Source organism: Prionailurus viverrinus, chromosome B4 (genome assembly GCF_022837055.1).
Source record: "Prionailurus viverrinus isolate Anna chromosome B4, UM_Priviv_1.0, whole genome shotgun sequence".
NCBI classification, from domain to species: Eukaryota; Metazoa; Chordata; class Mammalia; order Carnivora; family Felidae; genus Prionailurus; species Prionailurus viverrinus.
The window spans coordinates 121,394,934-121,418,294 of record NC_062567.1 but is presented as its reverse complement, the minus strand read 5'-3'; the positions used below and the strand labels follow the sequence as shown (position 1 = coordinate 121,418,294).

The following is a 23,361-nucleotide window of genomic DNA, read 5'->3' as shown; positions in this document are numbered from 1 at the left end:
ACCAGTTCTGAAACTGCGAATTCCATCTGAACTGGTCAGTGGTGGCTAGTTCAGTGTTGCACCTGGAGGGAACTGAGAATGATACATGACTTCCAAAATAGATACATTGCTTGTGGGTAGAGGCTTCATCAGATGATGGTGGGGATCTATGAGGCAGGCAAGACCTGAGACATGGTCTGGCAGAAGATGGCTGGCTGTTGTCTGGCTCAGCTCTGCCCCTTTAAGATGGGATCCCTGGCTGTGCACCTTGTACAAGGAAAGGGCAGCTTGTTCAGAACCCAGCCTTGCTGTTTCTCCCCTGGGGTCTCCACCTCTTCTGATTTTTGACCCATTGTTGATTTTCACTTCCCATCTTGGTCTAGTTCCTCCAGAACTTATACCCCAGGCTGTTATTAAACTCCCTAGCTTTGGATCGGATTCTTTTGCTTTCTAGTTTTAGTTTTTCCCTTTGACACCGTATGTCCATGGACACTACGGGAAAAAGCTGCCTTTGTTGTTGTTGCTGTTGGTAAGCTGCTTCTTGGAAGAGAAAACCATATAGGCAAAGGGGTGCCCTCAGGGGCATTGGACAGCTCACCTGGTGACAGGTGTAGTCCCACAGTGAGGAGTCAGGGAGAATGCAGACCAGGGAGGTGACGGCAGGAAAGCAGTTGCAATCAGGGAGCGTGAAGGAATGAGGGTGAGCATCATGGTGAATCTGTTGGTTGGGTCATTCATCCATTCATTCAGGAAGTGTTGATCTGATACGTGCCCGGTGTCATGCAAGGTGCCGGCAGTATACGGGTGAACAATGTAGATATGGTCTCTGTGCAGAGCTTGAACAAATATTAATGGTGGACTTGCATAAGTACATGTATCTTATTTAAACTGAAGCAAAGATATAAGAGAATGACTGCAGAAGAGTATGAGGGGACTTTTTGGAGTGATGGAAGTGCTTTTGATCTTGATTTTGGAGGTGGTTAGTGGATTAAAAAAAACCTCTACACTTAAAAAAGTGGATTTTGTGTGTAAATTATACCTTGATAAAAAAATCATAGCAACTATCATTCTAAATTTTAAAAAATGTTTATTTATTTTTGAGAGACAGAGTGTGAGCAGGGGAAGGGGAGAGAGAAAGGGAGGCACAGAATCCAAAGCAGGTTCCAGGCTCTGAACTGTCAGCACAGAGTCCGATGCAGGGCTCGAACTCACAAACTGCTAGATCATGACCTGAGCCGAAGTCAGATGCTTAACTGACGAAGCCACCCAAGTGGCCCTATAGCAAATATCATTCTAAACAGCAAAACACTATAACCCGTTTCAGTAGGAATCAGGAACCAGACAGACATGCCTTTTATTGTCAGAATTGTTCCACACTCTTTAGGAGGGTCTAAGACAAGAACATGAAGTAATTGGCATCAACCTTAAGGAAGTTGAAGTCTTTTATTTTGGAATCGCTTCTTACTGTTGAAATGACTGTATACCCTGGAAACCCAAGAGATTCTAGTTAGGGAGAAAAAAAAATTATATATATATATATATGTGTGTATATACACACACACACACACACACACACACAATGTTTGGTAAATTATTGACTATGAGATAAATATATAAACACAAATAGACTTGCTCTAATCTTGCAAAAAAACACATAGAAATGGAAATTTAAGGGGCGCCTGGATGGCTCAGTTGGTTAAGCGTCCAACTCTTGGTTTCAGCTCAGGTCATGATTTCATGGTTTGTGAGTTTGAGCCCTGCATTGGGCTGTACGCTGACAGCATGGAGCCTGCTTGGGATTCTCTCTCTCCCTTTCTCTCTGCCCCTCGCTTGCACTCTCTCTCTCAAAATAAAGAAAAACATTTTTTTAAAAAAAGGAAAAAAAAAGAAATGGAAATTTAAAAGACTTCATGTATATTAGAGGCAAAACCCATCAAATATTTAGGAGTAATTTGACAAGAAAGAGCTCCAACGTGAAAAAAACCTAGAAGATGTTACTGAAGAATATAAAACAAATAGAGAACTTGGGTCAGGTGCCAGACCCTAAGTATTATCTATTGCCATGTAATAAATTATCCCCAAACTATACAGCTTAAAACAGTAAACGTTCATTGTCTCATCGTATCTGTAGGTCAGGAATCCAGGGGCGCTGAACTGGGTGGTTCTGGTTCACGGTCTCATGAGGCTGCGTCAGTATGTCAGTGTGTGATGCTGTCATCTAAGGTTTGACAGGCTGCGGGGTTTGCTTCTGTGATGGCTCACTCATATAGCTCTTGGTGGGAGATCTCAGATCTTCACCTCATGGACCTTCGTAGGGCTGTTTGAGTGTGCTCATTGCATGGCAGGTTTCTCCAGAGTGAGTGAAAAGCCGGGGAGTAGCCATAATAAGTCCTTACCAACCTCAGAAATCACACCATCACTTCTGCAATAACCCTATTCAGTGAGAGGGGATTACCCAAAGATGTAAATGCCAGGAGTCAGACATCACTGGGGCCATTTTAGAAGCTAGCTGCTACCGCATCTTAGCTGCAAGGGAAGCTGAGAAAGGGTTTATCTGGCATTTTCAGCTTTTTTTGTGAGGGTTGGGCTCATAAGGTGGGAATAAGAATCTTAAGATGGAGATTCCCCCAAATACAGGAACGGGTTCAGATGATGAACCGTCAAAAGGACTGATGAATGTCTACTGCATGTTTGAATATACAAACAGATCAGTGTAACAACAGAGAGAATCCAGAAATAGATCGCCTCAATTTAATACGTGACAAAAGCAATTTTTCTGTTTAGAGGGGAATGGCTAGTTTACTTCATAAATGATGCTGGCCTTGACTGGTTACCCATCTCTAGCAAAGTGAAGTGGGCTCCTATCTCACACTACATAAAACATATCCCAGCTTAGAAGAAAATGAGAGCACCTGTGAGCGCACGCCAGGGATGTGGGAAACCTTGGCTTGAGCATCCAGAAAATACAATGCAAAGCCTATGGTGTTTCCCAGGCCGCCTCCTCAGTCGTTCCTGAATTCCAATTTTTGTATTTCTAGCAGTGGCCCTGTCAAGTGCGGCAAATTAATACTGTGCTTTCCTCCAAGAATGCAGGTTCCTGTGGCATAGGAATCAGCAAGTACTTGGAGGGGAAAAGCAAGAGAGAATGTGGGGCTCACTTCTCAACACTTCCTTTCTTTCTGGAGTCGTCTCCTCAAATCCTGGTTGCCTGGGTAGCCATCTGATGCCTTTAAGTAAGTTCTCAAGTGTCTGATCCAGCTTCTCTAGTGTCCATCATAGTAAATTGTAAAAGTAGATGTGGCTCAAAAAAAAAAAAAAAAAGTAGATGTGGCTCTACCTAGCAGATAGAGAATTCCTTGGTCCTATTTTAATGTGTAAAAAAAAAAAAAAGATTTTAGGTAAGACAATAAGCAGCCATTATTAGGGGCGCCTGGGTGACTTGCTTGGTTCGGCATCCAACTTTGGCTCAGGTCATGATCTCATGTTTCTTGAGTTCAAGCCCCATGTTGGGCTCTGTGTTGACAGCTCGGAGCCTGAAGCCTGCTTTGGATTCTGTGTCTCCCTCTCTCTGTGCCTCCCCCATTCACACTATGATTCTCTCTCTCTCTCAAAAATAAACTAACATTAAAAAGAATAGCCATAATTATCTTCTTATGTTAACTTTTTGGTGGTTTTTCATCAAGCAATTTATGTAATGTTTAATGTTTCCAAGCTGTAGAACTTGCATTATTTTGGCTATAGAACAATAAATGTGTTTCTAAATATATAATGTAATTGCAACTGTAGTTTACATTATATCTTCTTTTTGACCAGTTTTAACTGTGATTTTGGATTATTTGTGATCTTTTCCCTATACCCTGCCCAAACTGACACCAAATATCTTGCTTGAGAATTGACTTTGGATTTGTAAAATGGTTACCTGCATTTGCTGATAAAATCTCTGGGTGCTGTAACTTTTATTTATGCAGTTAGAAAGTTTAAATCTATTTTTTTGTTTGTTTTTAACATGAGGCTTGAACCCATGCCCAACATGAGGCTTGAACTCACAACCCTGAGATCAAGAGCCACAGGCTCTACCCATTGAGTCAGCCAGGAACTCCAAGTTTAAAGTTGTTTTTTTTTTTTTAATGTTTATTTATTTTTGAGAGAGAGACAGTGACAGAGCAGGGTAGTGGCAGAGAGAGAGAGAGGGAGATACGGAATCCAAAGCAGGCTCCAGGGTCTGAGCTGTCAGCACAGAGACCAATGCAGGGCTTGAACTTATGGACTGTGAGATCATGACCTGAGCTGAAGTTGGACACTTAACCGACTGAGCCACCCAGGCACCCCTAAACCTGTTTTAAATTAAATTCACCCATAATCTTGTAGTTCATATTTTCTTTCTTTTTTTTTTTTTTGAGAGAGAAAATATGAATGGGAGAAGGGCAGAAGGACAGAGAGAGAGAGAGAGAGAGAGAGAGAGAGAGAGAGAGAGAGGATCTTAAGCAGGTTCCATGCTCTGCACAGAGCCCAACACAGGCTCAATCCCATGACCCTGGGATCATGACCTGAGCCGAAATCAAGAGTCAGATCTCAACTGACTGAGCTACCCAGGTGCCCCTTTTCTATTAATTAAAAACAAACATCTCCCTAGAGTTTGCTTAATAAAAATAGGTCAGTTAAAAAATATTCACCCAATGTCTTTTATTGACTTTGGACACTAGCAGAAAATAAGGGGAATTGAATTTCAAATAATATTTGTTAAATTTTAATTTGTGGTAAGTTGATATTTTGCATGATCCAATCATACATGTTGATAATTTACGTTAGGACTAAATAAAGTTTTAGAGCTGGAAGGAATCTTGGAAATCATGTTATTCTACAACTCTCCCTTTCAGTTTTATTTATTTAAAAAAATTTTTTTTCTTAATGTTTTTATTTATTTTTGAGACAGAGACAGAGCATGAGCAGGGAAGGGGCAGAGAGAGAGGGAGACACAGAATCGGAAGCAGGCTCCAGGCTCTGAGCCATCAGCACAGAGCCCGAGGCGGGGCTTGAACTCACAGACTGTGAGGTCATGACCTGAGCCGAAGTCGGACACTCAAACGACTGAGCCACCCAGGCGCCCCTCCCTTTCGGTTTTTTTTTTTTTTTTTAATTTTTTTTTCAACGTTTATTTATTTTTGGGACAGAGAGAGACAGAGCATGAACGGGGGAGGGGCAGAGAGAGAGGGAGACACAGAATTGGAAACAGGATCCAGGCTCTGAGCCATCAGCCCAGAGCCTGACGCGGGGCTCGAACTCACGGACCGCGAGATCGTGACCTGGCTGAAGCCGGACGCTTAACCGACTGCGCCACCCAGGCGCCCCTCCCTTTCGGTTTTAAATGATAAAACTATTATATTCTCATGGTGTAAAAAAATGCCCAGCTGGTACAGAAAAGTATAAGGTCAAAGGTAAAAGTTCTAGATTCTTCCCACCTCCTCATTCCCATTCTCTAGAAGTCATTACTGAAAGAGGTTCCTTATGCATCCTGCCAAAAATTTGTGTGTATTTGTGCAAAAGTACGTGTGTGGTTAAATTAAAGATGAAATTTTTGATTTTTTAAAAAACAAAGGGAACAATACACATTAGCTTATTCTATTTAATACATCTCAGATATCATTCCTTTTTAAATCTGCTGTCCTGTTTTTTTTTTTCGTTTTCTTTTAAATTTTTTTTAAACATTTATTTATTTTTGAGACAGAGAGAGACAAAGCATGAACAGGGGAGGGTCAGAGAGAGAGGGAGACACAGAATCTGAAACAGGCTCCAGGCTCTGAGCTGTCAGCACAGAGCCCGACGCGGGGCTCGAACTCACCGCAAGATCATGACCTGAGCTGAAGTCGGCCGCTTTACCGACTGAGCCACCCAGGTGCCCCAATCTGCTGTCCTGTTTGATAGGAATTGGTATTGTTTCCAGCTTTTGTTGCTATCACGATTAGTGCTGCAGAGAATGCTTTAACATGCTCAAGGTTTTGTGTTCGTGTGTGTTTGTCTGGAGAATAAATACATAGTTTGGAATAGTTAGATCAAAGTGTATATACATTCAAAATTCTATGAGTATTTACTAATTCCTCTGAGAAAAGGTTATACCAATTTATGCTCCCATATCAAACCTCCCCCCTGCACATCCCCTTTAAAAATTAAAAAAAAAAAAAAGCTTAGGAAATTTGTGGTTCTGAGAACTTAGATGAAGTCCCAGAGTTCAGTATTGGCAGAACAAAGTAGAACTCATATTTTAAACATTTATTTTTAAAAAAATTTTTAATGTTTATTTATTTTTGAGAGGCGGTGGAGGGGGGAGGAGCAGAGAGAGAGGGAGACACAGAATCTGAAGCAGGCTCCAGATTCTGAGCCGTCAGCACAGAGCCCAACCCGGGGCTCTAGTCCACAAGCCCTGAGATCATGACCTGAGCTGAACTTGGATGCTTAACCGACTGAGCCACTCAGGCGCCCTTTAAACATTTCTTACATTGTTCTAGCCGCCTCTTGACTACTGGGAAGAGTTTGAGGGCCTTTTTTAAAAAAGGAAATTTTATTGTGTTAAGATTTCAACAGCCATGAATGTGCATTATAAAAAAGATTGAAAATTAAAAGAAAGGTCAAGGAAGAAAATTGAAATAACCTGTATGCATTAATGAGATAGATCACTACTAGCATCTTGGTGTCTGTGTTGAAATTTGACATGTATTTTTATTTATTTTTTTGAGAAAGGAGGAGAGAGAGAGAGAGAGAGAGAGAGAGAATGTGTAAGGGAGGGGAGAGAGGGAGAGGGAAAGGGAGAGATAGAGAATCTTGAGAGAATCAGTTGTGAGATCATGACCTGAGTGAAATCAAAAGTCATATGCTTAACTGACTGAGCCACTCAGGTACCCCAAAATCTAACATATATTTTTAAATTAAATGGGGATCACACAATAATACTATTTTTGGAACTTTCTTTTTCACTTGTCAATATGTGGTAAACAGTTTCCCATGTAAATATTTTTACAAGGTGTCTTTTAATGGATTAACATTGTCTCGTGTCATGACTGTGCTGTAATTGTTCGATTTATTGTTGTTAGACCTTCAGTTTTTTACCAATTTTAAACCATCATAAATATTGCGGCAACGAAAATCCTTATAGATAAATCTTTATATGCAAAATGAATTTTTAAAATTGGAAATGCTTGGGGAGTCTTGCATTTTCTATCTCTCTAAAAAAAAAATTGGAATGCTTGGTAAAAAATATGACATGTTTTAAAAGGATTTTGATACTAAAAATTGCCCCCTAGAATAGTTGTACCAATTTACATTCCCACCAATGGACATTTTAAGCATAAGAAGCTTAAAAAACTCTGGGGCTGTCAAGGGTAAAATTACCAAAGTTAGGTAATTTGAATATAGAAATTTCTAAGCCTTAAAATATTGAGAGAAATTTCTGTAAAAGGTCAGAGGAATTTCTGACCAGTTAATAGATATTCTCATAACTTTTAGTTATAAAGTGCAGTGATCCATGGAGTAATACTGTTGAGGCTGCTGTATCACAAAATATGAAGGCAAACATGTTATAAAGGTAATATTAACTTTGACAACAATAGGAATAGCAAACATTGAGGGCTTAGTATGTACCTTGTAGATTATAAAATATAAAACAGTGATAACTTGCTTAAGAAATCTTAAGTAAGGATATTATGAGAGGTCCATTTTAGAAGTGCTAAGGGGCGCCTGGGTGGCTCAGTCGGTTGAGCGTCTGACTTCGGCTCAGGTCATGATCTTACAGTTTGTGGGTTCGAGCCCCACGTCAGGCTCTATGCTGGCAGCTCAGAGCCTGGAGCCTGCTTCAGATTCTGTGTCTCCTTCTCTCTCCGCCCCTCCCCCACTTGTGCTCTGTCTGTCTCAAGAATAAATAAACATAAACAAATTTTTTTAAAGAAGTGTTAAAACAAATTTTTATTTAAAAAAAAAAGCTTATCAGGTGCTTATTATGCAAAGTCTCATTTAACCCTGTCACATGGGTGTGGTCATCATTTCCAGATTTACAGGTGCAGGTCCTAGTGACAGAGTCAGTTTGAGGTAGGGTTTATATGACTCCAAAATTCATGCTCAACTTCTAGGAGTGTATCCACCATGATGCCCCTTGCTGCTGTCAGATGGGCCAGGGACAGATATTAAATAACTTTCATTTCCTGGTGTAGATGTTGGACCTTTCAATTCTGCTTCAATCTTTTTGATTCTGCCAAGAGAAAGTTAATTTGGTACAAGTTTGTCTTAAATGTCTCTCTAATAAGTACATGTTAATCTACCTTTTCAATAAAAAGAGAAGTGTATCTAACTAGAATTTTTTCACACTGTTTTTTAATGCATTTATTTTTATGGCTACTATCTATTTGTGGCATATGATAAGGGTTTTCCACTTATGGTAATAATGAAGTTTCTAGTTAAAAGTTTTTTGACTTAAATTGCCTTAAAGTAAAATTAAAAGTCACATCTTACTTTTCTATATCTTCTTTCCACTCAAAAATGACTCCTTCCATTTAGGTCTCCTCTACTCCCCCTCCCCGCTCCATTAATCCCCTATTTTGGCAAAAACTGGGAAGGCTCTTTATTAGCAGTTCTGGAGCAAGATGTGGAGATTATTATTATTATTATTATTATTATTATTATTTTAATGTTTATTTATTTTTGAGAGAGACACAACATGCAAAGGAGGGACAGAGAGAGGGAGACAGGATGTGAAGTGGCTCCATGCTGACAGCAGAGAGCCTGATGTAGGGCTCAAACTCAAGAACCACAAGATGATAACCTAAGCCGAAGTCCCCAAGTCCAATGCTAAATGGACTGAACCACCCAGGCACCCCTGGAGATTGTTATTTTTATTTTCTTTTATTTTAGGATTTTATTTTTAAGCAATCTTTACACCTAAGGTGGGGCTTGAACCCATAACCTCAAGACCAAGAGTCACACGCTCCACCAAATGAGCCAGCCAGGGGCCTCTAGAGATTTTTTTAATTTAAAAATTTAATTATAAAATAATATAGCTATAATTCACAGCCTTTTTTTTTTTTTGAAAAGCACTTGTTAGCATTGAATGAACCTCCCTCCACGTGGCTTCAAGCTACCTACCCGCAGCCCCGCTCCCTCTCCCCCCATGGTGCCTTCACGATGGCAGGCACCATGTTTTGGGAGCTTTCCTTTCCCCAAAACTTTGTAGTAGCGTCATCGCATCACATCAATGATAGGAGCAGCTCCTGTCTTGTTTTCTTTTTGGCAGCATTTACCCATGTCTGCTCACTGCCCAAGGTCCACAGTTTGTCAAGGTTGACAGTTGGGCAGAAGCTCTTTAAGTGGTGATGCCTCATGCCAACTTTCCCAAAGTAACCTGGGTGATATTTGTCAAAGTTGGTCCCGTGGTGATGCATGCCACCAGCATTACCCTGGCCTCCTGGGTGCTTCTGGTGCTGTGAGGCTGCCGTGGCCGTGGCTCACGTGCCCCTGGCTCATGTGGCCCCGACGTTTCTGGGTCTTCCTCCGTCTGGATGGCATGTCCCTGGATGGCAGCCCAGAGGTAAGAGTACAGTCATTTTGATTAGAGAAATAGATATGCTGCAATCTGCCATAATTAGCCATTCTAACACAGCTACCATATCATTTTTGTTTTCTGTTTTTCCCTCATGTGCATTTCTTCTGATAATAATAGTTCACATTCACTGGATATTTGTTACAGACACTGTTCTTAGCATTTTGCATCTAATAACTTGTTTGATCTTCTCTAGTATTTTATGATATGGATCCTGTCATTCCTATTTTGCAGATGAGGACACTGAAGCATGGTGAAATTGAGAAACTTACTATAAGAACTTGAATCCAGGGAATCGGTCTTCTGAGCTTAGAGCTTTCGTTCACCTCTGTAGTGTGCTGTTTCCCATACTTAGCTGTGTTTTGTTGACACTGTTGTTATTATGGCCTATGCTTTTTTTCTTTTCTTTTCACCCAACCATTATAAATATTTTCCTCTTGCTAGTTCTCAGATTTTTGTAAGAATTAAACTTATTTCAGTATAAATTACATAAAATTTAGATGCACCCATTTTTAAAAAATGTTTTTATTTTTGAGAGAGAATGAGCGCACACGTGAGTGGGGGTGGGGCAGAGAGGGGGACAGAGGATGAGAAGCAGGCTCTGCGCTGACAGCAGAGAGCCCATCGAGGGGCTCATACTCACGAAACAGGAGATCATGACCTGAGCCAAAACCAAGAGCCATGAGATCGTGACCTGAACTGAAGTCAGACGCTCAACCGACTGAGTCACCCAGGCACCACTAAATGCACCCATTTTAAATGTTCAGTTGGTGAATTTTGATGAATGCCCCTACCTAATCACTACTATAATTAAGATCTAGAACATTCCCATTGCCCTAAAGAGTTCCCTTGTGACTCTTCCAAGTTATTTCCGTCCCCTGCCCCTCCACTAGGCAAGCGATGCCTTCTTACTGATTTCTATCACTGCTCTAATTTTCTTCTTTCTCTTCCACCCATGAGTTTACAATTAGAAATGTAATGTGTAATTCCCAAAACTTGTGAATTTTTTAGGTATCTTTCTGTTATTAGTTTCTAATTCAATTCCATGGTGGTTAAAGAGTGTACTTTATACGATTTCAGTTCTTTCAGATTTGTCGAGTTTTGGTTTATGGCATAGAATGGAGGTTGGCAAACATCGTTTAAAGGGCCAGAAAGAGGGGTGCCTGCATGGCTCATTCGGTTGAGCATCCAACTTTGGCTCAGGTCATGATCTCACGGTTCGTGGGTTAGAGGCCTATGCTGGGCTTTGCACTGACAGTGTGGAGCCTGCTTCGGATTCTCTGTCTCCCTGTCTCTCTGTGCCTCTCCTGCTTGCTTTCTCTATTTCTCTCCCCAAAATAAATAAACAATAATAAAAGAAAATAAAAATAGAGGGCCAGACAGAAAATATTTCAGACTTTATACTCAGAACCTCCTCACAGGCTCAACTTCTCAACTCTGCTGTTATAGCATGAAATATATAATATATGAATGGGAATGGCTGTGTTCCAATAGAATGTTCTCTATAAAAACAGGTTAACAGATGGGCTTTAACTTCCGGTCTGTAGTTTGCTGACCCCTGGCCTAGCATATGATCTATCTTGGTGCATGTTCTACGTGCACTTGAGAAGAATCAGTATTCTGCTGTTGTTGGGTGGAATATTAAAAAAAAATGTCAGGTTGTTTGATGGTATTTTTCAGATCTTTTGTATCCTTACAGATTATTTGTCTTCTTGAACTATCGATTAGTGAGAGAAGAATGTTGAATCTCTGACTATATTAAGGGTTTGTCTGTTTCTTCTTTCTGCCAGTTTTTGCTTTGTGTATTTTGGAGCTCTGTCGTTAAGTGCATACACTCTTAAGATTGTTAGGTCTTTCTGGTGGACTCCTTTATCATCATGTAACGTCACTCTCTATTCTTAGTAATGCTCTTTGTTTTTTTTTTTTTTAAATTTTTTTTTTTCAACGTTTATTTATTTTTGGGACAGAGAGAGACAGAGCATGAACGGGGGAGGGGCAGAGAGAGAGGGAGACACAGAATCGGAAACAGGCTCCAGGCTCTGAGCCATCAGCCCAGAGCCCGACGCGGGGCTCGAACTCCCGGACCGCGAGATCGTGACCTGGCTGAAGTCGGACGCTTAACCGACTGCGCCACCCAGGCGCCCCTTAGTAATGCTCTTTGTTCTGAAGTCTACTTTTTCTTTTTTCTTTTTTGTGTATTTTTGAGAGAGAGAGAGTTTATGTGCGAGCGAGGGAGGGGCAGAGAGGGAGACAGATATAATCTGAAGCAGGCTCCACACTGTCAGTGCAAAGCCCAACTCGGGGGCTCAAATCCATGAACCATGAGATTTGAGCCATCCAGGTACCCCGGACTTTTTCTGATATACTCTAGTTCGCGTAGGCTTTACGCTCCCATACTGCCTGAAGTCTAATAACTGAAAAAAGCTATTTAATGTGTTTTGTCAGTTTTCTAATTTTCTGAAGAAGATAGATAAGTCTAGTCCCTCTCGTTCTATTATGGCTACAAGCAGAAGTCCATAACTGTCTTTTTAACAGACGCACAACCTGCCATCCATGGTCGTACTTTTATCCTCTTAGCTAGTCCCTTGGCAAAGACCATTTAGTTTGCTTTCTTTCTTTTACCATTTTTCCTGTCAGAAACAATATAATGAAAATCTTTTTTTTTTTTTTTTTTTTTTTTAATCGGAAGCAGGCTTCAGGCTCCGAGCCATCAGCCCAGAGCCCGACACGGGGCTCGAACTCACCGACCGTGAGATCGTGACCTGAGCCGAAGTCGGCCGCGTAACCGACTAAGCCACCCAGGCGCCCCTATAATGAACATCTTAATGGCTATAGTTTTTCACTATTTCGATTAGTTCCTTGGAGCGATTCCCAGAAAGTGGAATCATTGAGTCAAACATTATAAACGCTTTAATATATTTTGAAATATATTGTCACTTGTCTTCTAAATATACCTTCCAATCGCTTTCTGAAATTACCAGTTTACAGTTCCATAGCTATATGTGAGATAAAAGTTTCACCAATGTTTATATACCTATACTTAAAAATCTGTATCATTGCTTTAAACATAAAAAAAAAAAAATCCTAGCAAGGTTGCATATGCGTTTATATGTATTCTTGCATTGTTTTTCTTTTTATCTATTTGTGTCTTTTGCTTATATGTCTACTAGGATGTCAGTATTTTTTTTAGAGTAAAGATAAATTTATTTGTGGAAAATATTTTTTACAGCCCATTGATTACCTTTTATGTCTTTTCAAAATGTAACTATATCTGTCCATTTTTTTGGTGATTTCTTCTATAGCTTATAAGTTTTAGAAGTCCTCTCCCGGTTTGACAAATATTCAATAATGTTCTCTTTTAATTTGAAAATTATGTTAAATTCTATCATTCGACAAATATTTACCTATCACCCACTCTGGACCAATTATTATGCTAGGTGTTGGGGACATGGTAGAGACCAAAATAGAAATGACCTCTGATTGCACGGACCTAGGAGAAGGTGGATATTTGCAAGGGCTGACAATTTAATTTTAGCCTCCTACATGGCAAGAGAGAAGTCTGTTAATAAAGCACTTATGACGCGTATTCTGTCATTTTGGATAACTTTTTTTTTTTTTTGTACAGTAGTGTGAGAGTATGGCTTAAATTAATTTTTCTTTTCAAATTGCCACTTGTTATTACAATATCATTTATTGGATAGGTATTTCCCACCCATTGATTTAAGGTATTTCATGATCTCTATAATATGGAGGCACTATAATATATGTGTTCTGGAGTCAGGCTAACCTGTGTTTGGATCCTGGCTATCCACGCACTAGCCGAGTGACTTTGGACATGCTTATCCTATTTGAACTTCCGTTTCTTCATCTGTAAAGTATGGTGGCAATATTATCTATTATTGAGCTATTGTAACAATTAAAAGCAAAAGGGTTAACACTTTTTAAAAACGTACTGCATTGTTCTTGTCAGATGATCCTGATGAAAAATTGCCCTATACATGATCACATGATGTTTTTCCACAGGTGAAGGCAAAAAACATAACCCAAAAAGCAAAGTTTCATATGGAAATGAGTTTGCATTAAGAAAATGCTCATGAAACGAGGTCATTTTTATTTAACTTTTTGCTTCTCAGCAGCGTGCACGCATATCTACATCGTTGTTGGAGGGCGTGTGTTTTATCATTGGCTCAGTGGAATTGAATTCCCAGCTCACGTAGGTGGTTGGAGTTCATGTGAGCCTGCTCAACTTAAGATAAAAAAAAAAAAAAAAAAAATCACAGAACTCTGTCAAGGTCTTTGATCCTGACTGCCTTGTCTCTCAGATGCCGGGTGCACTACTGGTGTTGGGCCTTGTGACACTTTGATTTCTTCCTCTTGTCATGACCTCAACTTCATAACCTATTTGCATTCTTGCTTCTGGTCTTGGTCAGTGGTCTTGAGTAAGTCTGCTCCTAGATGCATTAGGCTCATTTTCTGCATTTGTCTTCCTTTTCACCCTATCAGGAAGTCCCCTTGCATAATCTGCAAATTCACAGGGGGCAGAAGTGGCAGTGGGTGGGGCCTCGTGTCCAGGGCCTGCTCACCTCCGGGCTCTCAGCTCTTCAGCAAAAGCTTTGGGGGAGAACTGGGGAAATGTGAACTTCCTTTAATCCTAAAATGAACGTTCTTGTTTTTTTTCTTTTTCAGTCCTAACTTAAACCGGATTTTCAACTCTGATCTGTCCATTGGTTGGCACCTCTCATCGTCACATGTCAGTAAGAAAGAAACCCTTTGGGGGAAAGTTTTCAGAGTGTTTGTAGCAAACACAATTAGGAGGAATTCTTAGAAGCAGCGGAGGTCGGCAACTGTGCCAGGATAATTGTTACATTTTAAACACGATGTCATCCCCTGAGCAAAGTGAAATGAGCCAGAAGGCACATGTAGACAGGTATGCCCAATTTGTTTTAAAGCCCAGAAACCCATTCAGCCTTACATCTGCTCGACTCTGAGTGATTTTCAAGAGGAGAGAGACTTTCTGGCCGACTGCATCTTTCCTCAGCTTAAGGAACTCTGCAATTCCTGGGGCACGTATTTCAAAGCCGTGGACCTGAGGTGGTCAGCGTTGAAGGCCCCGCCACCCTCACCCTCCAACCTGTTCAGACAGCATTCTTGTCTCCACTCCCAGTATCTGAAGCTCTGTCTGGACTATGTGAACAGCTGTTTTCCTTTCTTCATCTGCATGCTGGGTCAGATGTACGGGGACTTCCTCCCTGACCATGTGCCTCTAATGCTCTCCAGAGTGACTGACTTGTTCAGTTTATCCACGGTAGAACAGAACCTCTACGTTGCTGCAAAAAATGGTTATCCTTGGGTCCTGGAGAATCCCAACATCCAAGCAGCATTTCTGAATGAGTCTCCATTTCAGTATTTTTACTTTAGGACTGGAACCATGCTGCTGAAGACTTTAGATGAGGAAAAGGAGGGGCTGTCCTCGGGCTCTCTGCTGACTGATGAGGAAAAATTAAGGATTGGAAAGCTTAAGGCCAAGATTATTAGCAAAGGGCTCCGTGTCCGATTTCATAAAGATCTCCACGAGTTGGGGGACCTGGTTTTCAAGGACTGGTCAGTTGTGATAGAACAACTTTACCCAGCCACTTTAATGATCAGAAATATAGGTTAGTAACTACGGAGAGAGCTAAGTCTATTATCAACATAAGGCTAATATGTTTTGTTATGTCTTCTTTGTAAGAGGAACCTTTAAACGACTGAACATATTCCTTAAACCTTTAAAATCGTTACCATATTCCTGTAACATGCATTTCTCTATTTGGAGATTTTTGAAATGGAAAATAAGAGCAAATGAGGGGTCATGGAAGACTGTTGAGGAAGTTCAGGAGCTCTGAGACGACCTAAAATATTTGGCAGTTAATGTGGTAGATCTGGAGCAGAACGTCTCGATCAGGGCTCGTTGTTCCCTGCGGGGCATTTGGGCCAAATCTGAAGACATTCTGGCATCAGAGCCAGGGGATGGTCCTGGTGTCGTAATGGGTGGAGGTCAGGGAAACTGCCACACATCTTACAGCAGACACAACAGCCCCCCATAAGAAAGTGTTTTCCAACCTGAAATGTCAATAATGTCAAGGCTGAGAAACCCCTATTTAAAGGGAAGAGAGCTTTTATTAATTTTTGGGTGCCTTTTGTATGTTTTCACATTTAATCTTCAAGATTTAGCCCTGCAAGGTAGGCACTATAAATCCTGTTTTACAGATGAGCAAATGAAAGCTGCTGCATGGCAGTTAAGTGACTTCCCTGATGTCACATCATTAGCGAGGGATCATTCTGGGATTTGAACCCAGGGCATTTTGACTCCGAAATCCCCCCTCATTTTCTTTCAACCTTACCACTCAGTAATCCATGGACCGGCACTGAGCATCACCTAGGAGCTTGTTAGAAATGCATTCCAGGTCTACTGAATAAGAGTCTGCCTTTTAATAAGATGACCAGGTAAGTTGCATACCCATTAAAGTTTGATAAGCACAGCTTGCCATTCTGCCTCTAAATGAAGTGATTACATTTATTTTTGAAAGTAGTGACTCATGGACACATACAGAATAAGAGGGGAAGAGCAATATTAGAGAATGGCAGAGGTCTTTCACCTAGACAGACTTTGGGAGGGATCTGTGCTGCCCTTAAAATTATATTTTAAAAAATTAGAATGTTTACACGTATATGTGTGTTTTGCAGGAAGTGGAGGTACGGAGATGGCCTGTGTCTTTGATCAGATTCTCAGAAGGTTCAATGACCCAATGATCCAAAAAAGGTCATGAAGTACTGTTGCAAAGGCCCAATTAATGTGGGCTTGCAACGTGATGGCAGGTGGTACATTCCCAAACGCTTTTGGGGGGCCAGGCAGGCCATAGTCCTTATGGTAGGGAGCAGGTGGATTTGTGGTAAACTGAAGGGACAGAGTTGACTCACCTAAAGTCATTCAAATGCAGTGTTGGTGGGGAGGAAGGGGGTGGTGAAATCCCACCTGTGCCCATCAACTCTGCCTACAAGCCAAATAATTTTGGAGTCCTAGAAAAGAATGCTGTGTCAGTCATAACTCTTTGGGTTGTGGGTGACTCAAACTGACTTTAACGAAAAAGGGATTTATTAGGTTATATAAGTTTAAAGCCCAGGATTAGGTCTGGTTCAGCTCAGGCTTCAACCAGTGGCTCCAATGATGTTACCAAGCCCTGGTGTTTTATTATTTCTCAGCATGGCTCTGCTGTCTGATGCTGCCTCAGTTCCTCGGCTCCTCCACCATGGAAGGAAGGTCAGCTCTAAATTCAAGTCTGGCAGAAATGGCTCAGAGTCCTATCACTGAGTCTTTCTGTCCCTGATTAGCCTGAGACCATATGCTTGTATCTGACTTAATCACTGGTGCCAAGAGAGTGTGACGCTCTGATTGGCTAATCCTGGGTCATATGTCACCTTGGAGCTGGAGGTAGAGTCAGACCCACTGGAATAACATGAATGGAGAGTTGGGACAGGATGGGATACCAAATGATAATCTGGGGCTGTTACTGAAACTAGAGTAGGTGAATGCGTGTTGAGTGTCAAAAACTATCCTGAATATTTACTACAAGCTTGGAGTTTTAGAATGTCTAAGGACAGACATGTTCTCAGATCTCAGATTTTTCAGTTCCTAGCTGTGTGTGACTTTGAGCAAACGGCAATATTGGTAAGCCTTAGTCTCTTCTTGTGTATAATGGGTTAACATTAGCCACCTTGAGAGTAATAACGTGTGTAAAATACCTAAAAACCGTGCCTAATGCATATTAGGCACAGAGCAAATAAAGCTAATAAAAACGAATAACCACACACGAGTGCTGGAAGGATCTATGCTTTTGGCCAAAGCTTGAAATATGGTTAATAGTGGTATTCTTTATATTACTATTAGTGACTAATCTCAATCTGAAGTGCATTGTGTAGATTAATATTTACTAATGTGTTTAAGAATCAAGCCTGTCTGTGTATTTGGGTTAGAGACAGGTCGGGTCTCCATAATATTCTCCTTTGCCTTTGATTTTAGTCATTACTGAAAAATTAGCTTGCTTTAGACTTTAGTTTTGAATGTATGATATATGGACTAAATGTGTGAATTAGAAGTTACAGAATGGATGAATTATTTTAAAAAAGGCTTTAGAAAGAATCGCTACATTATTTTTCTTTTGTATCTTTGATACCCTTTAATCACCCAGGTAGTTCCAAAATCTGATGGGAGTGGGTGGTGGGTAGCAAAAGGCCACTTGGGAAGCTGGTGGTTATTACAAGATAACATAGAGCTATTTGGTTCATACTCTTCACTCTTAGAAACACTTCTGAGGTCCTTGGAAATACTTGAGATTAGTGGGTGAGGTTCAAGTTCACCTCAAGAGACCCATTAGACTGTGGGATCGTTCCCAATTCTGTCTAAGATCTTGAAATTTGAAGCTGACTTTGGCCAGACTGTAGGATTTCCAGGTCTGTTTGGCTCTAACCTGAACCAAAGGGCAGCCCAGTTAAGTATGGAGGTCCAAGGTAAGGTGAGTATCTTCAGAACCTACCACGTTAGCCTACCTGGTGTTCGTTTTCCTGCATAACAGCCTCCCTCCATTAAAACAAAAGCAAAAACAAACTTTGGGGGGATCTAAATGTCTCCAGAGACAGAAGGGCATTTTGGCAGTCCAGAACACCTTGACTTTAATTAAACTGTGAGTTTAGAATTACGGTAAATTGAAACTGGAAGGAATCTCTGAGAGATCCAAGTGTCTGGCCCTGCCTGTTATTTTACCGGAGAGTTTAACAGGCTTGCCCAATGGCAGAGTTACACTTCTACCCATGGTTGTCATTGGATCAGGGCATCTTGTCCTAAAAATACACCCTGCTCTCCCAGCCCCTGCCATGGTTAGACATATAAACGTTTGCCACAAGATTGAATTAGGTAACTTCATGCTTAGTTAACAATCTAAAAAGATGAGGGGATGTATGTAGCAAGTCTAGTTTTTGTTTTTGTTTTTTTTTTAAGTTTATTTATTTTGAGGGGAGAGAGCATACACAGGTAGGGGAGGGGCAGAGAAAGAGAGGCAGAGAGAGAGGGAGAATCCCAAGCAGGCTCCATGCTGTCAGTGCAGAGCCCAACTCAGGGCTCTATCTCACGAACCATGAGATTGTGACCTGAGTGAAAAGCAAGAGTCATACACTTAACTGACTGAGCCACCCAGGCGCCTTGCAAATACAGTTTTTGTTTTTTATTTTTTTGCCCTTGTTATTCTGAGGTCATGAAATAACTTGAAATCCTAATAGGATTCCATATATGAATAGCTTTAGGAAGATTAAATTGCTTGCCTATTGTTTGCTTTCACTAGAATATGTGATGGGCTGTGAAACATGGTACCAACATAGACAGAAGGTGATACAGATGCAGAAGGGGAGACATCTTCCTGGGCATTTATCATAACCACATGTAATGGAAAATGTGAAACAAATCTAAGACATTAAAACTTATCTTTTTGTCCCTAAAGACTACAAACACAACTGTGAACGTTTCTATCATGAAGAGTTCGTGGAGAAGTGTAAAGAAGTGTTATTTCCAAGGAATCAAACAGAACCTTTGAAATCTTGGAAAGATTTGCCTTCCAGGATGTGGGATCTGATCGTAACAGTGCTGCAGCAGGCTCTGGGTTAGATGCTGTCCTCAGGTAAGATGGCAAGAAATCTCAAGCCTTTTCCTTAGGCTTAAGCAAAACAGCCTGACTGTAGTGACTATGATCCCTCAAATTTTGGCCGTCCTCCCCTACCTCCCCTTTTCTATGCCCACCCTTTCCTGCATGAGAGGCCTCCTAAAAGCCACCCTTGGGTTAGAATTTCCTTGTTAGATATCACTTTGCATTTGCAAAGTTTTCCTGGCTATTTCAGTTTCTTCCAGTCTCCTCAAGAAGATTCTTAACTCTGGAGGGTAGAGCTTGCCTCCTTTTCCCCGCATAGATCTAAGTTGCTGGAAGTAATTTCTGACAACGATGGAAAGACTTTAAGGAGAAGAAATTGGATTAGGAAATATGAACAATGCATCTGTATAGACTCGTGTATTTTACAAAGAGCTTCCACATACATCATCAGCTCATTATTCCATGAAGATTTTCAGCTAAGACTTATTTTAAATTTTTAAAAATGTTTTTATTTATTTTTGAGACAGAGAGAGACAGAGCATGAGCACAGGAGGGGCAGAGAGAGGGGGAGACACAGAATCCGAAGCAGGCTCCAGGCTCTGAGCTGTCACCACAGAGCCCGACACGGGGCTCGAACTCACGAACTGTGAGATCGTGACCTGAGCCGAAGCCAGATGCTTAACCGACTGAGTCACCCAGGCGCCCCATTCAGCTAAGACTTATTAAGTGCCTACTGTGGGCCACATTATTATTTGTGTTTGTGCACAGAATTGAGTTCTCTTACCCAGTTGGTGTGGACTCCTTCATTGTTTTGTCCAGCGTCGTCCACATTAAAACCCCCATATCTTTCCCCACCCGGGAGGCATGGGTTCACCCCCCACAGGCATGAGGAGGCTGGGGCGTGAAGTCAGAGTCCCTCTCTGTCTTATCAGTAGAAATAGGGAGATTCTCGAGACAGTTTTATTTCTCCATCCTCCGCCTCCACTTCTTACCACAGATCGCATTTATTCTGTCAGTTTTGTAGTTTGAAATAAACCCACAATGGCTGGGATGGCTCGGCCACTCACCCCACCTCTCCGTCTCCACCATCCCCCTCCACCGCCTCTGCCCGTCTCTGCACCCACCATTTCAGCTCACCGAGATGTAGAGCTACCACCATTTTTGAGGTTCCGGGAACTCCTGCCAAGAGGAAGACAAGTTATTTGGTTAATACGACATGGAGCTCAGTCAAGGCTTTTAAAACTTACAGGAGTTTGGATCTATAGGTCACGTGTTTAAAAAATCTTAGCTTTGAGGGGCATCTGGGTGGCTCAGTCTGTTGAGCATGCGACTTCGGCTCAAGTCATGATCTCAGGGTTTGTGAGTTCGAGCCCCGCATCGGGCTCTCTGCTCTCAGTCTAGTCTGTCAGCCAGTGCAGAGCCCGCTTCAGATCCTTTGTCCCCCTCTCTCTGTCCCCTCCTCCAATAAAAAAACCCCTTAGGTTTGAATGGGCAAATCAGTAGAGACAGAAAGTAGGTTAGTGGCAGCCAGAGGATAAAAGAAGAGGGGAAACGGGAAATGGCCCCTAGAGGGTCTGGAGGTTCTTTGTGGGGGGCTGAAAATGGTCTGGAATTAGTAGCGATATTCGTACAACCGTGTGAATATAGTGAAAGCCGCTGAAGTATACACTGGACAATGATGAGTTTTTGGTACGTGAGTTGTATCTCACACAGGTTATAACTTTAAGCGTTTCAGAGTAGATGAAAAATTTGATAAATTGTACTGCAGTGACAAGTCTGACTGTGCCCAAACAAAAACAACAATGAAATAAGCCCTTCGAAATTAGCTGTGTGGAAACAGGATTTTGCCATTTGGAAACAATGCTTTGGACTGTAAGTTCCCAAATTATATGTGTAGGTAGTGGAAAGGGGCGTTCTTTTGAGGTTTCCAGGCATTGTCTTAGTAACTGACCATCTAGAGCAATGGCCACAGATTGCTTTGCAATGTTTTCATTTTCCATTTGTTACTGAGAAGAAATTATCCAGAGCCTAGCCTAATTATGTGGATGTATTCTATTTGTATTTTTCCTTCATTGGTTTTACCTGCTAAGTGCCAAGGAGTGTTCTAGACACGGGATACAGCAGTGAACAAAGAGACAAAAACCCCTGCCTCCACGGAGCTTAGATTATGGAGCTAGGTAACAAACATGATAAATATGGAAAATATGTAATAGGTTCGATGTCTTTCGTGCTGCGGAGTGAAGTATAAAATTTTGAAAGGGAATAGGCCGTCTGGTAGAAGGTGGCATTGGGCTGACTACTGGAAACAGGTGAGAGAGCAAGCTATGCAAATATGGATTGGAGAAGCATTCCAGACAGAGGGAACAGCAAACACAGAGGTGCTGAGGCAGGAGGAATGGCAGGGAGGCCAGAGGCTGGAAGGAAGTCAGGGCTGTAGGGAGGGTGGTGGGGGACGAGGGTGGACATGTAATGGATGGGGGGAGGGGGAGGGTCTTATCTGGTCTCACAGGTCATCGTAAGGACTTGAGCTTTTACCATTTTTGGACAGAGAAATGACATATGTGACATAGTTTGACAAGCTCACTGTGGCTGCTTGGCTGAGGATAGACCTAAAGAGGGCAAGGGTGGAAATAGGACACAAAATCAGATTCTGCCATTCACATTTCATGGAGACATAATTAAAGCAATAAGACATCGACTCCTAACTCATAATAATGGTGATGGAATTCTTAGGGAGTGACTTCTAGTTAATGATCTTAACCTGCTTTAGGTTTCTATTTTAATGGCTCTTCACACTGATCTTCTTGCTCTGCTGAACCCGAATGTCAGGCTGGCTTATTTTATGCCATTCACTCATTCAGCAGCGTGCGATTAGTACTGTCCCAGCCACAAGCTATCCAACAGTGAGTACGAGAAGCCTGGTAACTGCCTCCTTGGAACTTCGTGAAAAATCACTAGGCACATATTTATGAAATCACGGGCATGTAAGGAATAGGATTGAAGTCTGCATGTAGTGACACCGGTGATACCTGGGAATCCTCTGCATATCTGGATGTACTTCACTACAGAAGTTAAGCAATGAGTTATCTTGTGCCCACGCCAGTGCAGAGGAATCTTCTTTCTGCCGTTCTATAGGCCAAGTCACCCTGGTAGAGGAGCAGACTACCTCTTAGTGAGTTACTAACAATCATGGTCATTTGCAATGTCATGGTAGTCAGGATCGATGGGGATCCTTGGCATATGAGTGCTTCTATTTTGTATTGTCTCCTGATATGGTGTTCTGTGGACGATCAGTTTGGTGATGGTGGCTGTGTCCCTGGGAGGATGTAAGCAGCACAGATACAAGGACGGTGGGCTGGTGTGATAGGGTCTCCTGGGTGTTTGGGCAGGTTGGGCCCTTGATGTAAGCCCAGGTTTTTACTGGACAACCCTAGGATCTGTGTAGCTGGAAGGGCCTTCCATGGTTACCATCTCTCCTCTGTCCTAATTTTACACAGGGCAGAGCTAAAGCCCAGAGGGCAGATTACTTACTTAGAGCCCATTGAGGCTAAAGTTGAGACGAGCTAGAATTTCCTATCTCTTAGAGAGAGATGCAGAACAATCTTTTCTCCCTCCCTTCCTTTGTAAATATTCTTGACTACATTTTACCCCTTTATTTTTCAGAATAAATTCTCTTCCAGTTGACAAGTCTATTTTGCTCTTGTCTGGAGAACGTGGTTGTGGGAAGTCCACTCTGATCGCCAACTGGGTGAATTATTTCAAAAAGAAATATCCGAGCATGTTGGTGATCCCTCATTTTGTGGGCACCACCTGTGAAAGCAGTGACATCATGTCCGTGATGCATTGCTTCATCACAGAATTGCAGTTCAAAAACTATGGTAATGGAGTCAAGCTTTTAACCTCAGGAAGTTTTTGTTGGAGGGCAGATATTCTGTCTACTGCTCGTGTGGCCGTTCTCCTCTTGTTCCAGCATAAACCCCGTGTTGTCTCACCTGCAGAATCTGCCCACCTCTTCCCCTCACAGAATTAAATTTCCTTCCTTTCCTACTTCCTTCTTTCACCAAAAATGGATTGAGTACCTTTATGTGCTAGGGCACTATTCCGGGCAGTTCCTTACCCTCATGGTGTTTT

General features: G+C 41.6%; 1 protein-coding gene and 1 non-coding gene across 2 annotated transcripts in view; both read left to right on the top strand.

Annotated features, from left to right (window-relative positions):
* The first annotated feature begins 592 nt into the window (after positions 1-592).
* LOC125170673 (putative tetratricopeptide repeat protein 41) overlaps positions 593-23,361 on the top strand; it is a 76,570-nt gene continuing 53,801 nt past the window's right edge. The window contains 7 exon segments of the mRNA XM_047867347.1: positions 593-679; positions 3,073-3,212; positions 14,246-14,509; positions 14,512-15,213; positions 19,087-19,143; positions 19,146-19,250; positions 22,872-23,108. Coding sequence (XP_047723303.1) covers positions 14,437-14,509; positions 14,512-15,213; positions 19,087-19,143; positions 19,146-19,250; positions 22,872-23,108 — 1,174 coding nt within the window. The 5' untranslated portion in view covers positions 593-679; positions 3,073-3,212; positions 14,246-14,436.
* On the top strand, positions 7,706-7,790 carry TRNAR-UCG (transfer RNA arginine (anticodon UCG)). Its single transcript has one exon. It is a non-coding gene; the product is annotated as a tRNA-Arg (tRNA).